Here is a 15,151-nt window from a genome sequence, read left to right on the forward strand (position 1 = left end):
CATGATAAGACACAAAGGACCTATTATAGTAAAGGAAACGAAGGGAGGACATGAGTATTGAGCAAATCTTACTTTCAGAAGATTTGACTCAGTAGAAATAATTTGGTTTAGAAATGTATCTTAACTAAAGTGAAGGGAAAGAAAGGAGAAGTTGAGACTGATAAAAGGCAAGGAATAAAGTAAAGATAAAAGTTTTTTTTAAAAGTAATAAAAGGAGAAAAGGAGAAGAAAATGGAAAAAGACTGGTAGAACAAAAAGACAGATTGATAGATGCAGGAATTAGAAGTAAAAAATGGTGAGGAATGGATAAAAAAAAGAATTGTACAATATGCTGTTTACAAGAAACACATTTGAAAGAGAGTTACACACAGGGGAAATGATAAAAGACTGGAGCAGAATATATAATGCTTCAGCTAAATAAAAATCAGGGGTAGCAATCCTGATTCCAGACAAAGCAAAAGCAAAAACAAATCTAATTAAAAGGAATCAGGAAGGAGAAAGACATAGTAAAATTAAGGCTAAGTATAGATGTATTTGTGAAATTTTGTGAAATACTCCTAATAATGCCCATCATTTGGGAAATGACTGAACAATCTATGATATATGAATGTTATGGAATACTATTGTTCTGTAAAAAATTATGAGTAGCCTAATTTCTGAAAAACCTGGAAGGAGTTGCATGAATTGATGCTGAGTGAAGTGAGTATAACCAGGAGAACAAGTACACCTTAACAGCAACATTGTAATCAGCTATGGTTGATGCATTCCTCTCAGGGATCAAGGACAATCCAGAAAGACCTATTAAGGAAAATACCATCCATATCCACAGAAGAACCAGAGATTCTGAATGCAGTGCAAAACATATTATGTTCACTTTTTAAAACTTTTTTCATGTTTCTTCTTTCCTTCTTAGGATTTCTTTTCTCCTTTAGTTGTAATTCTTCTTTCACAACATGAATATTATGCAAAGAGTTGAAAATGATTGTACATGTACAGTCTATATCAAATTATTTTCTTCCTTAAGGGGGGTGAGAGATGGAAGGATGGTAAAAACATGTGGAACTCAAAACTTAGAAAAATTATGAATGTAGAAAACTATCTTTGCATGTAATTGCAAAATAAATACTTTTTTTAAAAAAAGAAATATTAGTTAATTGTGGTGATTATTCTTGCCCTCATTAACCTAACTTCTAGTAGAGGATATGTGTGTACACATTAGATTATAATAATAGAAAGTAGACCATAAGAATCCATTAGAAATTGTACAAATGATAGTTCAAAGAGATAATTACAACTGGAAGGACAGTTTGAGGTATGGGGTATGGGAGTCATTAAGAGACATGAGTATAAGATTCCAAGGCAATCCATATTAGCAGTAGTTTTATATCCTTAAACTACTAAGTCTTCCATCTAATACCATCTTTGTTCAAACTGTAATTGGCAAAGAAAGGCAGTGTGCTTTGGTAGAATAGGCAGCTCAATAGATTAGCTTTCCATTTACTGTATTTCTTATTTGTGAATCAACTGTAATATACTGTTGTATTCATAATATACATTGAAGTAAAATATATAGGCTTCAGTGGAACTATATTCTTATTTGGTTTGGGTATTTCCTCCCTCCCATTCCCTAAGGATTATAAACATTGATCGCTTGCAGTTCTGAAAAATGACTTTGATAGAAAAGCTTACCTTGAAATGTTCAGACCCAAGTATATTAGAGAATATTTTGCCTATACTCTTATATTTTAATTAGATAATAAAAACTGTATTTTACATCTTGTTCTAATTTGTACCTTGCTCAAAAGAAGCAAATATGTGCCATTTAAATTCCTAGTTACAAAACACAAGACCTTTGTTTTGTAGTCAATTAAATACAGAAGGCTTTAGTACCATGTTGTAAAGAACACCTGTTCTGATGGTTTCATTTATCCAACTTGAAATGATCACTTTTAGTGACTGATTATCTTTGCAATGAATATTTATTATAGAGTTCTTTCTTGCAAGGGTTAGGGGAAAAAGAGGGACTTTAACAAAGCATATTCATGAAGTAATATGATCAAAGAAGACCTATAATATTCCATTCTAGGGCTGGAAATGTATGTTACCTCATCTGCCTTTCCTTTATTCCCACCCCATCTCTCCAGATTATGTTTTTTCTCACTATAGTAAGCACAACTCATACGGGAATGCCTTCTCCATGCCTTTCTACCTTTTTTAATTATGCATCTTTCAAGACCCAGCTTAAATGCATTTTAGTAAGAAACCTTGAATGACAGTGGGTAGTTCCATACTAATTGAAGAAAACTAAGTGGTACAGTGGATAGGGTGATAGATCTGAAGTCAGAAGGACCTGAGTTTAAATCAACCTTAGACACTTAATAGATAGGTGCCATGGAGCAAGTCATTCAACTTTTATTTCAACACAGTTTCTTCATCTGCAAAATGGGGACAATAATAATTCCTATTTCCCAGGTTTACTGGGCATATATTTGAAAATTGCTTTGCAAAATAAAATGCTATATAAATAATAATAATTTTTATGTTATTATTTTTATTCCCTGTTCATTTTTATTTTATTTTATTTTATTTTATTTTATTTTATTTTATTTTATTTTATTTTATTTTATTTTAGGTTTTTGCAAGGCAATGGGGTTAAGTGGCTTTTCCAAAGCCACACAGCTAGGTAATTATTAACTGTTTGAGGTCAGATTTGAGCTCAGGTACTCCTGACTCCAGGGCCAGTGCTCTATCCACTGCGCCACCTAGACGCCCTTCCTATTTACTCAATATTGATAAAGAATGTCCAATTGAACATGTGAATTTTTCAGATGACTGAAGATTTTCCTTTATATACTAAAATTTTTTTAAGTGGACTTGGGTTACAGGTTGGTGAAACATTGCCTGAGCTATCAGAGCTGATAGGGACCTAAAATGGCATATAGTTCAATCCTTCCTTTTACAAGTAAAGAAACTAAAACTGAAGTCAACTGAATGGTCCACTTGCCCCAAATCACACAGCTAATTAGAAGCATCCCTTTTCTAGAATCAGCTTTCCTGATTTCTTTTCCTCTGTATTATGTTGCTTACTTTCCTCTTATTTTACTGGACTTCTTTCTAAATTATAGCAGCCATTTCTTTACCTTCTGTTATAGTGATCATGATTTAACCATATCTATGTCAGTCAAAGCTTGCAATGAGCAATTATCATTTTTGTGTACTATAATACTCTGATGTCAGTAGGGCATTATATTCATTGAGAATACAAGTGCTGCATCAGCCAGCACCACACCATCCATATGTGGAACCATCAATTACAGCAAATGGAGAAGTTTTGAGTACTGTGGACAAGTTCACTTAACTTGGTAGTGTCTTTTGTCATTAACAATGAGATTAACACATGCATTGCCAAAGCTAGATTGATATTTGGAAGGCTGTGAAAGTAAATGTGAGAGAGAAGAAATATTAGACTAATTACCAAATGGAGCAGAGCCATTGAGCTGACCTCAATGCTATATGCCTGTGAAACCTGGACAATTCTACCAGTTCCATGTGAGGAAACTGAATAGCTTCCATTTAAATTGTCTTGGGAAAATTCTGAAGATCACCTAACAGGAGAAGAAACCAGACATTGGGGTCCTTTCTCAAGCTAAACTTCCAAGCATTCCAACATTATTACAGAAAGTGCAACTATGATAGATTGGGCATGTTGTTAGAATGCTAGGCATATGCTTGTCAAAAAATTATGGAGAATTCATACAGGGCAAGTGCTCACAAAGGGGTCAGAAGATGTGACACCAGGATACTTTGAAGGTCTCTGTTAAGAAGTTTAGAAGTGATTGTACAGCATAGGACTGCCCAGCATGGCATGCCCTCAGAGAGAGGCTGTCGCACTCTATGAGGAAGGCAGAATTGAAGCAGCTCAAAGGAAACATGACATTACATAAGTTTAGAGTAAGCACCCATGTTCACATGAACTATTTGGACCTGACCTGTAGTACAGCATTCCAAGATCATTGATATGATCAGCCACAGTTGGACACACTGTAATTTGTCTCAAATATAGTGATGTCATTTTGATCTTCTTTGGTAACAAAGAACAAGAATCAGCCATTCGTTGAGAACCTCCAAAGTCTCTCACTCTAGAGTTCAGTTTTTTATTTGATAATGGTGACATAGACAGGTTGAAGTAATCAGTGGGGAAAGGATAAAATAATGTTTTCAACAATAATTTGCTATTGTTGTTTAGTCATTCAGTTGTGTTTAGTTCTTCATTACCCCATGGACCTTAGCATGCCAATACTGTCCCTACTTTCTCAGCAAGGTTAATTTTTTTTTCTTCTCCATCAGTAACAATTTTGTTGTTGTGTTGTTGTCATGTTCAATTCTTTGTCATATTAAATTCAATTTGGGTTTTCTTGGCAAAGATATTGGAGGGTTTGCCATTTTCTTTTCTAGGTATTTAAATATTTTTTTACAGAAGAAACTGAGGCAAACAGCATTAAATGACTTACCTAGGGTCTAAAAACTAATAAGCATCTGAAGTCAGATTTGGATAAAGGGAAATGAATTTTCCAGATTCCCAGGCCAGCATTCTATCTTATATGCCCTATCACTGCCCCATATCAATAATATTGTTATTCCAAATAACTGCTTTCATATTATTTCTCCTTTTTTGTTATCTTCCTTGTTTTTAGACTTGCTCTCATCAATGTGCTTGCCTCTAGAAAAATAGATGGCAATTATTCTATCTTTTTAATTTAATATTTCTAATTTACCATGGCCTGGGAAAATAGATGATCAGCATTGTCAAAACTACATTTCAAATGAGAGTAATTTGCTCTCCCCCACCTAACTTGGAAAGTCTTTAATCTTTCCTTTCATAAGAAATCAGATTATTTAATCTTATTCTGTTTAATTCTGTTTATTGGTTTTTTTTAACTTATAAAAATCTATGCAAAATCTGTATTCAGGGTCTTTGGGCCTGCTGAGGAATTTTTGACTAGGTTTATTATACTCATCTACTAATACCATAACTCAGAAAAAAAATTAAATGAGTTCAAATAGTCATTGAGGTTGGGGGTTGGGAAGGGAGAACTGTGCTACTTTTCAGTGAATAAAGTATATGAATTTCATTACATGGACATTGTGAGGTCATTGATTTTTTGAAGATTTTTCCTCCATGGTTTTGTGTTCCACTATTTTTTGAACAGTTCAAATTGCCTAATGAATGATATGATACCATATTTCAGTGGATTAATATACCTTATTTTTAACTCTTACTTGTAAATATGGTAGTCCATATATATTAATACTATTCTATGGAGATCTTAATTTTTCCACATTAGGGATTGAGGCTCAGGCAATTTCTTATTTTGTAGAAGAAGATAATCACAGAAATGAACTTTGGTATCCTCTTAATTAATGTTCAAATACTTTCCATTTTTGAGGGACATGACAATGTAATGACATAGTCTAATCATTCCTAGTCAAAATAGTTTGTTATTGTCCATTCTGCAACCACCATAGCTTTCCCAGCCCATTGTTCACTGTGTGATCAAGTCATATGCTCAATTCAATTCAAAAATTTATTTTAAAAATTTATGTATGTCAACTACTGTATGAAGAGCACTTTGCTATGTTTAGGATGAGATACAAAGTGTAGCTAAAAGACAATGCTCTGACCTCATAGCCTAGACCACAGACATGCCCCATGTAGTTAACTCACTACATGGAAGTAATGATTTATATGATTACATCCCTGTGTTTCTTCCTTCCATCACTGTAGATTACATCCTATCCATTTCTTGGCCTGTGTGGTTTTTGTTCATATTCTTTAATAATTCCTCTAAAGAGTATCTACTTAGCATTTCAGCAGCAGGCTCCTAATCACCTCCATCTCTCACCTCACCTGCTCAGGTTATCATCATGATCTCCCTTGCCCAAAGGGGAAAATGAGAACCGCTAGGACTTTTCCTTTACTCTACTAATATACCCTAAGGATCACAAGGCATTTCCATCTACCCTGCATCTGTTTCTTTCCATTAGAATTTAAACTTATTGAAAAACAGGAAAATTTGGCTTTCATTTGTATTCTCAGTGCTTAGCATAGTGTTTAGAAAGAACATGGTTAATAACAGCTTTTCCATTCCCGTACATTCTTTGTTGTGCTTCACACAATTCACCTCTTTTCCTGTTCAGGTATTTTTCTAGATTATATCCTTCAATGAACTTTTTGAATTTTTTATTTTTGGAAATAGGCTGTAGTCTTCTTCCACCTCTCACTCATATGCCCATTTACCCCATACCCAAAAAAGGACAGACTAATACACAACAGTGCTTAAGAGGGATGTGAGCAAAGCACTCAATGGATTCCTAGGGAGAAAGTGGTTCAAGGGTCAGTGAAAGAGGTTTTCACTGCAGGTTAAGCTGGTTTGATCTAAGTCAATAAGCAGATAATGAAAGAGAACTAAGAGGCTAACACTGAAGCAAAGCAGCTTATGCTTCTAGGCTGAAAATTGAGTCAGGAAAATGAAGGGCAGGCTGACCAAACTAAAGGCAAAGGATCATGGATTCTGCTCTTGAGGGAGATGTCTTTGTTAAACATAAAGAACTATATTTTCTCCTGTTAATTAAACTGTCAGTTTCTTTGCTCCCTTAAGCCAGGAAAGCTCTTCACATGAAATCCATTCCCATTCAGTAGGTATGTCGAGATAAGAACATGATGACTATATAGTACAAAAAGGTTATAATAATAATTGGTATCAGGAGGAGAGGAGGGAGAGCATTGGTTACAGAATCTAACAGGCTGATATGAAGTACAGAAATCAGAGGAACATCATGCTTGAGAGGAATGCTCAGCAGAGAGAAAGATAAGATAGGTAGAAAACAAGAAAGGACCTCATTTCTTCAGACTAAAGATGAAATTATAATGGAAAAGTAGAAATTAGAGAAACAATTGAAGAGTATAAGCCTATGAGTAAGGGTCCAATCTTTTTGTCTTTGATCTAAAAGTAAGTGGTATAGTAGGACCTAAAGATTCTCTATGTATGAAGTGGATGTCTTCCAATTTTATTAGGGAAAAAAATCAACTTAAACTATCAGTCAAAAATATTGCACAAATTTGGGGACTGAAAACCGTATGTATTCTGTCAGTTATATGTTAGCTCTGAAATTTCCTTTGGCAAATACCCAATGCCTGTTGAGGAGTCCCAGAGATTTTACTCAGCTGTATATCCTGCTGATGAATTTGTATTGCAGTTTCATCATGAGAGTCACCCTAAGGTGTATTTAATTCTGATTCCATTGTGGGCATTAAACTATACATAAGATGCTCATGGGAGGAAAAATTACACACACCATAATCATTCCCCTGGTTACTGTCCCAGCAGATCAACACATTAGCAAAGTACATATTTGCATAAAGATAAAAAAACCCTTCTTTTTCTCAGACAACTATAGCCACTTTATTCCTAGAGATGTGAGAATATGTCCATCCCTTTTGCTACAGATGCTGTTCACATTTAGAAATGTTCCCCAATGGCAGAATTTAATAGCAAGATTTTTTAGACACAAACACTCACACACATACCCACATACTCACAAACACACAAAGATGTACATGTGCATAGATCCACAGCCATAAACAAAGCATAATTGTTCTTTACTTTCTTTAAGTGTCTTGGATGAATCCTAATTCCCTAACTTGGAAATTTCTAGACACTCACTCTCAAATCAATGCTGTCCCCCTACTCATTTGCTAGTTTTGATAGCTTATCCTACTTACTATGCTAACATTTAAAAGGTCCATAAAAGTGAGGGGGATATTATCAAAGATAAACAAAAAGACTTGATGGTTTAAATGTAGATAAGAAAAAAATAAAATTAGTTAGACCTTTATTTCAGTCTCTTATGGTGAAGATAGGTCTTCTCTTCCCAAGGTCTACTCCTTTTTATGTGCTCTTGAGTTCATGTACCATCTTCTTTTCCACCAGCTTCACTACACTGCCTTTCTTACCTTGTTTCTAATTTTCAAATTCTCTCCTACTGATTCCTTCCTTTTTGCCCACAATCTCTCTTATGTGTCTCTTATCCTTAAAAACAAACCTCAACCAAACCAAAAAATTCTCACTAGATTCCAAGGCCATCCTCTAAAATCAAGATCAGTAATCATTAGACATTTACTAATTATCAAAGATGTGCCAAGTTCTGTCCTAGGAACTAGCGGTAAAAATATTCTAACTCTGACTCTCTTTCTCTCTCTCTGTTTCTCTGTCTCACTTTGTCTCTGTCTCTCAACCTCTCTCTTTCTCTGTCTCTGTTTCTCTTCTCTCTCTCTCCTGGATTAAATTTTAAAGTAAGACATTCTAAGAATATCATATATCTTTCTTCTCTTTCTTAAACAATCATAAGACCTGCCTCTTCTCATTGTCTCTACTGCCTCTCCTGCTGCTTTCCTCTAAATTTTCATCACTTTGACTTTCAACTTCATCACTCAGTTGCCATTCTTCAAAGTTAACAATTATCTCTTAATTATCATATCTAATGGCCTTTTCTCTGTCTTTATCATTCTGATCCTCTCTAACATTGATCACCTTTTCCTCATTTTTCTCTAGATTTTCAAGCAATTGATTTTTCCAGTGTTTCCTCATCTCCTAGTCTGCTCTTTGTTAGTTTCTTTTGCTGGATAATTCTCATTAAAACTTTATCCTGTGTTTTCTTTTCTTTTAATGCTCTAATGATAATTTCATCAGCTCCCATGAGTTCAATTTTCTTTTTTATGGATGACTATTAAAACTTTAGTGCAGTTAGGTGTTATAATAGATTGAGTGCCAGACCTAGAGTCAGGAAGACTTCTCTTTCTGAGTTCATATCTGGTTCCAGACATTTATTAGCTGTGCAGTCCTGGGCAAGTCACTTTTTCTTTTCCTCATCTGTGAAATAAGAAGAAAATGTCAAACAACCCCAATATCTCTGCCAAGAAAACCCCAATGAGATCATGAACATAGCTGTAAAACAAGTGAACAACAATTGTAACACTAAAAGTTCTCTCCAACCTACCCAGTTTCTCTCCTAAGCTCCAATCTTGCCATCAATATTTGCCAATAATACATTTTGAGGTGTATGTCTTAGAGATGTTTTGAATTCCATATATCTGAAGCTCCACATATCTGAATTTGTCACTCTTTAATTGAACCTCCTTATTTAAACATTTATATAATATTTACACAATTTTTCTCACTTCCTTGACTCATCCCTGAAATTCACCCCACAAAGTAAAAGCATTTAATCATCTATTATGTACCAACCATCATAATAACCCTGGGAGGCAAGCACTATATTTAATCTCAATTTACAGATTAGGAAACTGATTACAGTTTAGGATACAGAGGTTGAGGATAACATATCTAGTAGATATCTAAGACAGGTTTTGTACTCAGGTCTTCCTGATTTCTGTTCTGTCACTCTATCCTTGGTGCTACCTAGCTATCTCACATCTAATTACTTTGCAAACCTTGTTGCTTATCTCTCTACAGTCTTTTGCATCTATCATTTTCTCTCCATCTACATTGCTACCAACCTACTACCCTTGTTGTCTATTACCTGGTCAACTGAAAAAGATTCCTAATTGATCTCTCTTTACTCCAATCAATCCTACACACACCTGCAAAAGTGTGTAACAAATATATGTCATTCCTTTACTCAGTAAACCTGTGTTCATCACTCACTTGCTTCAGTCATGTCCAACTTTTTGTGACCCCATTTGGGGTTTTCTTGGCAGGGATACTAAAATAATTTGTCATTTCCTTCTTTAGTTACAATTCCTTCATCACATTTTACAGGCAAGGAAACTGAGGCAAACAGGATAAAGTGACTAGCCCAGAGTCACACAGCTAATAAATGTCTGAGACCAGATTTGAACTCATGGAGATGAGACTTCCCCACTCTAATGCTGCACTCTATCCACTGACCCATTTAGCTGCCCTCTGCCACTCTCTTAATTCTATGACCAAATACATATCTGTACATTGACAACTCTATACAAACTAGCCCCTTTAGACATTCAGAGTTTTATAGATCACTCACAAACATTCTGTACTCCAGATGCATTGGACTTCTTGTTATCCTTGATTACTTTCATGCTTCATTTTTTTCATCACTTTTATGTCTTTGAATCCCTGATTTCTTTAAAGATTTACCTTTTATATGAAGCTTTCCCTGGACTCTTCTGGGTGCTAGTGTCTTCCTCTCAAGGTGGCCTTTTATCTGCTCTCCATAATACCTTCATGCTTATAAACATGCCCATTGCCACCCATGTTATAATGTAAGTACCTGGAGGACAAGGACTGCTTCCTTTTTGTCACCGAATTTCCTCAAAGTCTAGCAAAGTTTTTGATGTATAGTAATTGCTTGCTAAATTCTTTTTTTATTGTTTGATTGGCAGAACAAACTTCTCAATGTTTACCTATTGATAAATGAATGAAGAGAAGGACTGTATCTGGCAATGGGAGTGACAGAGTAAGAGACCATAAAAATAATCCTAATTCATTTGTCCACAAAAGCCTTGACCATAATCCAAGTGAAATAAACTTTAAACCAGGCCAATTTATTTTGCTTCAATTCTTGGCAACTCAATTCAACAAATTTTTATTGAGTGCTTGCTATATATGAGGGATTTTATAATGCATTGATGGGGATTAGAAACAATAAAACATAATCCCTATATTCAAAACATTTAAGACATTCCCCCCCCATATATCTGGACACCAGGAAAGGAGCACCCCAGTTACTTACCTTAATTATCTTTCATCAGTGATTTCAACAATGTTTTTCCTCTACTAGTGCAAATCACTATCCTTCAATGACTGACTGGAAGGTCATCAGGAATTACTGTGGCTAAGAAACATAGATTTGTTAGATTCTCTGAATACTCTACCAAGTTGAAAATGGTTATTCCACTATTAAAGTGGCATTTTACCATATTGCAAAACCTCTATCAATCTGTTATATATATATATATATATATATATGTATATATATATATGAGGATGACATTAATCTATACTTTCTAGAGAATATCCTTTGACTTATTTTTCATATTTATTTCATTTTTAATATAAAATGAAAGAAACATTTTCATAACATAGTATAATTAAAAATATAATCACACATGAAATGACAAATCTATTATGTACCATAGTGGTATGAGTTTGCACTGAGCTATCCACCTGCTTACATCTCATTCTTTTTTTTTGCAAGGCAAATGGCGTTAAGTGGCTTGCCCAAGGCCACACAGCTAGGTAATTATTAAGTGTCTGAGACTGGATTTGAACCCAGGTACTCCTGACTCCAAGGCCAGTGCTTTATCCACTACGCCACCTAGCCGCCTCCTCACATCTCATTCTTAAAAGTCCCTGTATGCAAGATAGTTTGACAGGGTGCCAGGAATAATGATAACATTGCCCCTGAAGTTTGAAATGATAAATTCATGATGACTGAGATATTAGATAGGAACACCAGTATTTGCTTAGTTAAGAATTGTTTCAAGGTGTCCAATCAGATCAGATTCATCTTAATCACATTTGTCATATGTTTATAAATCTATATGGTCTTAATTTATCCATCTTTAAATATGACACTCTTATATAATCTATGTTCTTACAACAAATATTGGGGCTAGACAAGAGGAATAAAGGCTGTGGAGGTCCAATTTTAGGTTCCCAGGAAGCTTTTATAGTCCAGATTTCCAGATCTTCTCTTGGAATCCCTCTGTAGAAAAAGGAAATTCAAGCAGATGCCTTTTAAACTTCTGTTTTCTTTTGCTTTGGCCTCAGTAGTGGTAACATTAATGGAGTGTGAATTTCACTTCAACAATGGTGCATGACAACTTTAAAAATAAACACTCTTATCTCAGCAGTTATAACTCCAGAAAGAGCAAGAGAGGGAGGTGAGATTCAAAGCACAAAGCTCTTATTAGTAATGCAGTGAGCCATAAAATGGACCTTTTTCAGACTTCTTTCTCCTTCTTTTCCTAATCAAGCTGAAAACATTAACATGAAAAAGTCAAGAATAATCATGACTTAAATAGTCTGGAAAAAACAGATGTAGCCATTGGTTTTTTATTTGATTGTTTTGGGTTTTGGGGTTTTTTTGGTTGGTTTTTTTTTTTTAGGAGAGAAGACAGAAGGGCTAGTGACTAATACATTGGACTTGGAGTTCATAAGGCTTAGATTCAGATCCTATATTGGCCAAATGATTTTATATAACCTGTGCAAGATATTTAATTTATTTTTTACTTATTTTCCTCAACTATAAATAAGTATGTTTATACTTGTGATACCTACTTTACAGAGTTACTGTGAGAGTCAAATGAAACTATTATATATATATATATATATATATATATATATATATATACATATATACACACACACACACACACACAAACCAATGTGTGAATCTTAAGATGTGATATAAATGTTATTTTTATGTCAAAGAAAATAAGAAAATTTTCTGCCAGGTTAAAAGTAACTAAATTCTTCTTTTGTGTGTTTCTAGATGGAAGATGTTATAGCACGCATGCAAGATGAAAAAAATGGAATTCCTATTCGAACAGTCAAAAGCTTTCTTTCCAAGATACCCAGTGTCTTCTCTGGTAAGACTTTTATTTCCTTTGTTCTATTTTTCTATGCATTGTGCTAACATCATTCATGATATTTTTCAGCTTCTATTCCAGCTTTTTTTTGCCTAAATATTAATTAATTAATTTATTTATTAGTTGATGATTGAGTATACTCACTCTAATTTTATGGATACCAAAGCCTGAGAAAGTTGTTTTTACCCTGTAAAAATGTAGAAGGCAAAGGGATAATTGATTTCTTAAGATTATACACTGGAGAAAATCACTTGGGTGTAAGGGCTTAGTGGTTACAATAGATGACCTTCCCACAAAGGCAAAATCTTTTCTTAATAACTGTCAGGAAGAGAAACTGATTATGAGAAATTAATTCAGCCCAAAAGATAAGCCAAGATGAGCAAACCACACTTTTCCTTAAATGCCAGAGAAGTTAATGAACTCCTTGAAAATAGGGCTTTTTTTTAGTATTTTATTAAATTAGTTATTTAATCATTCATTCATTTGCTTTTCTTTGTATTTCAAGCACTTGGCATAGTTCCTGGCAAAGAGTGGACACTTAATAAATAATAGGTACTTGATTGATTGATTTCAGGTCAGGAAGGAAGAAGAGAAAGAGGTTAGATTCAAAATTTATGGGAAACATGCTACAATGACTACAGTTCCATTAAGGAGTACTGGGTTCAAATCCTGTCTCTAAAATTTACTATATACAAATGTGACCATGGTCAAGCTATATACTACTCTCTGATCTTTAATTTTTCTTTCATTTGTGAAATATGTCTGATTACAATACCTGAAGGTCATTGCAAGGTTCAAATTAAATAATTATGCAAAGAACTATCCAAAATTTAAAATATTATATAAATACCAATTGTTATTATTTTAGGATGAAAGTTTTGACATGCAGCTCTGTCAGAGATGAAATGAAAATTGTCAATGGTGAAGATATAATTTGAAAGACATCAGTAGGGAATTGATTTTTTTTAAATTAATATACTTTTTTCTAATTACATGTAAAGATAATTTTCAACAATCATCTTTGAAAGCATTTGAGTTCCACATTTCTCACCCTCTCTCACTTTCCTTCCTTTTCCCCAAAACAGCAAGTAATATGATATGTACAATCATGTTAAATCTATTTCTATATTAGTCATGTTGTAAAGGAAGAATCAGAAGAAAAAAGAAAAAGCCATGAGAAAGAAAACACAAAATACAAATTTAAAAAAAAAGGGGAAATAGCATGCTTTGGTCTATATTCAGATTCTAACATACTTTCTGTAGATGTGGATGGCATTTTCCATCACAAGTCTTTTGAAAATGTCACTGCAATGTTGGTAAGAGCTAATAAGTCAATTGTAGTTGATCATCACACAGTGTTCTCCTGGTTGTGCTCACTTCACTTAGCATCAGTTCATGGAAGTCTTTCCATTCATGGAAGTCTTTCCAGGATTTTTTCATATCTCCCTGCTTGTGATTTCTTATAGAACAATATTATTCCATTACATTCAGGCCATACCCTAATTGATAGGCATCTTCTGAGTTTCTAATTCTTTGCCACCACAAAAAAGACCTGTTTAAATATTGTTGTAAATGTGAGTCCTTTTCCCTTTTTATGATCTCTTTAGGATCTTATAATGGTATTGCTGGATGAAATGGTATGCACAGTTTTATAGTCTTTTAGGCATAGTAGGGAAGTGATTCTTCAAGCTATGAGAAGAGACAACTGCTCTCAAGGACAAAATATAAATAGAACTTAGACAAGAATGGAGTTTTAGGGAATCTCCACAGTTAGAAGTAGACAGAGAGAGCCATCAGTGAAGAGAACAGTGAAGAAACTGAGGTGAATCAGCAGAAGCAATGTCCAATAGGAATTTGTAATGGTGGAAATGCTAACTTTAGAGGGAAGGCAAAACTTTCTCTACAACTAAAAGAAAGGATGAAGGAATTAGCACAAACAGGCATGTGTTAAGGTAGTTATAAGTGTATATATAGGATCTCTGATCAAGTTCACTTGCCTTTCCACTAAATAGAAAACAAGTTCCTCTGTTGAGGGTTGGTCAGGGTGGATGGTACTTATAATTAAAAGAAAAATAAAATCTAGAACAGTCATTAAGTGAGATTTCTGAATGAATTAGCAAAAGATAAATCAAAATATTCTGTGCATCAATAAGACCCCAATTTAAAATAGGAAACATGAACTTAGAGTGATGTAGACTGAATACTTTTATTATTGTTGAAGGTATCATAATCTTTGCAGTCATTCAGGTTCAAAACCTCAATGGCAAACTATACTTTATTTTATCACTCACCCCACTTGGGTGATTGTCAAAAAAAGTTCATTCATTAAATAGTGATATATTGGGTACTTTAATAAATCTATGAATAGAAAATAAAGCAACACAGCCCCTACTTTTGAGGAAATTTCATCATTCTAATACAGAAAATCAAAATGTTAAAGGGTAGCTAGAAGGTGGGGGTATATGGAGATAATCTGTGTGAAAGTGAAGCATACTAGAA

The 15,151-nt window shown here is 34.1% G+C and overlaps 1 protein-coding gene across 7 annotated transcripts in view; it reads left to right on the plus strand.

Moving 5' to 3' along the window:
* Nucleotides 1-15,151, plus strand: part of RGS7 (regulator of G protein signaling 7) — a 667,263-nt gene that overhangs the window by 288,505 nt on the left and 363,607 nt on the right. For all 7 annotated transcript variants that reach the window (XM_074220439.1, XM_074220438.1, XM_074220441.1 and 4 more), the window contains exon 2: nt 12,556-12,652. In XM_074220439.1, coding sequence (XP_074076540.1) covers nt 12,556-12,652 — 97 coding nt within the window. The remainder of the gene's footprint in view (nt 1-12,555; nt 12,653-15,151) is intronic.

Source organism: Macrotis lagotis, chromosome 2, assembly GCF_037893015.1.
Source record: "Macrotis lagotis isolate mMagLag1 chromosome 2, bilby.v1.9.chrom.fasta, whole genome shotgun sequence".
In the NCBI taxonomy this organism is placed as follows: domain Eukaryota; kingdom Metazoa; phylum Chordata; class Mammalia; order Peramelemorphia; family Peramelidae; genus Macrotis; species Macrotis lagotis.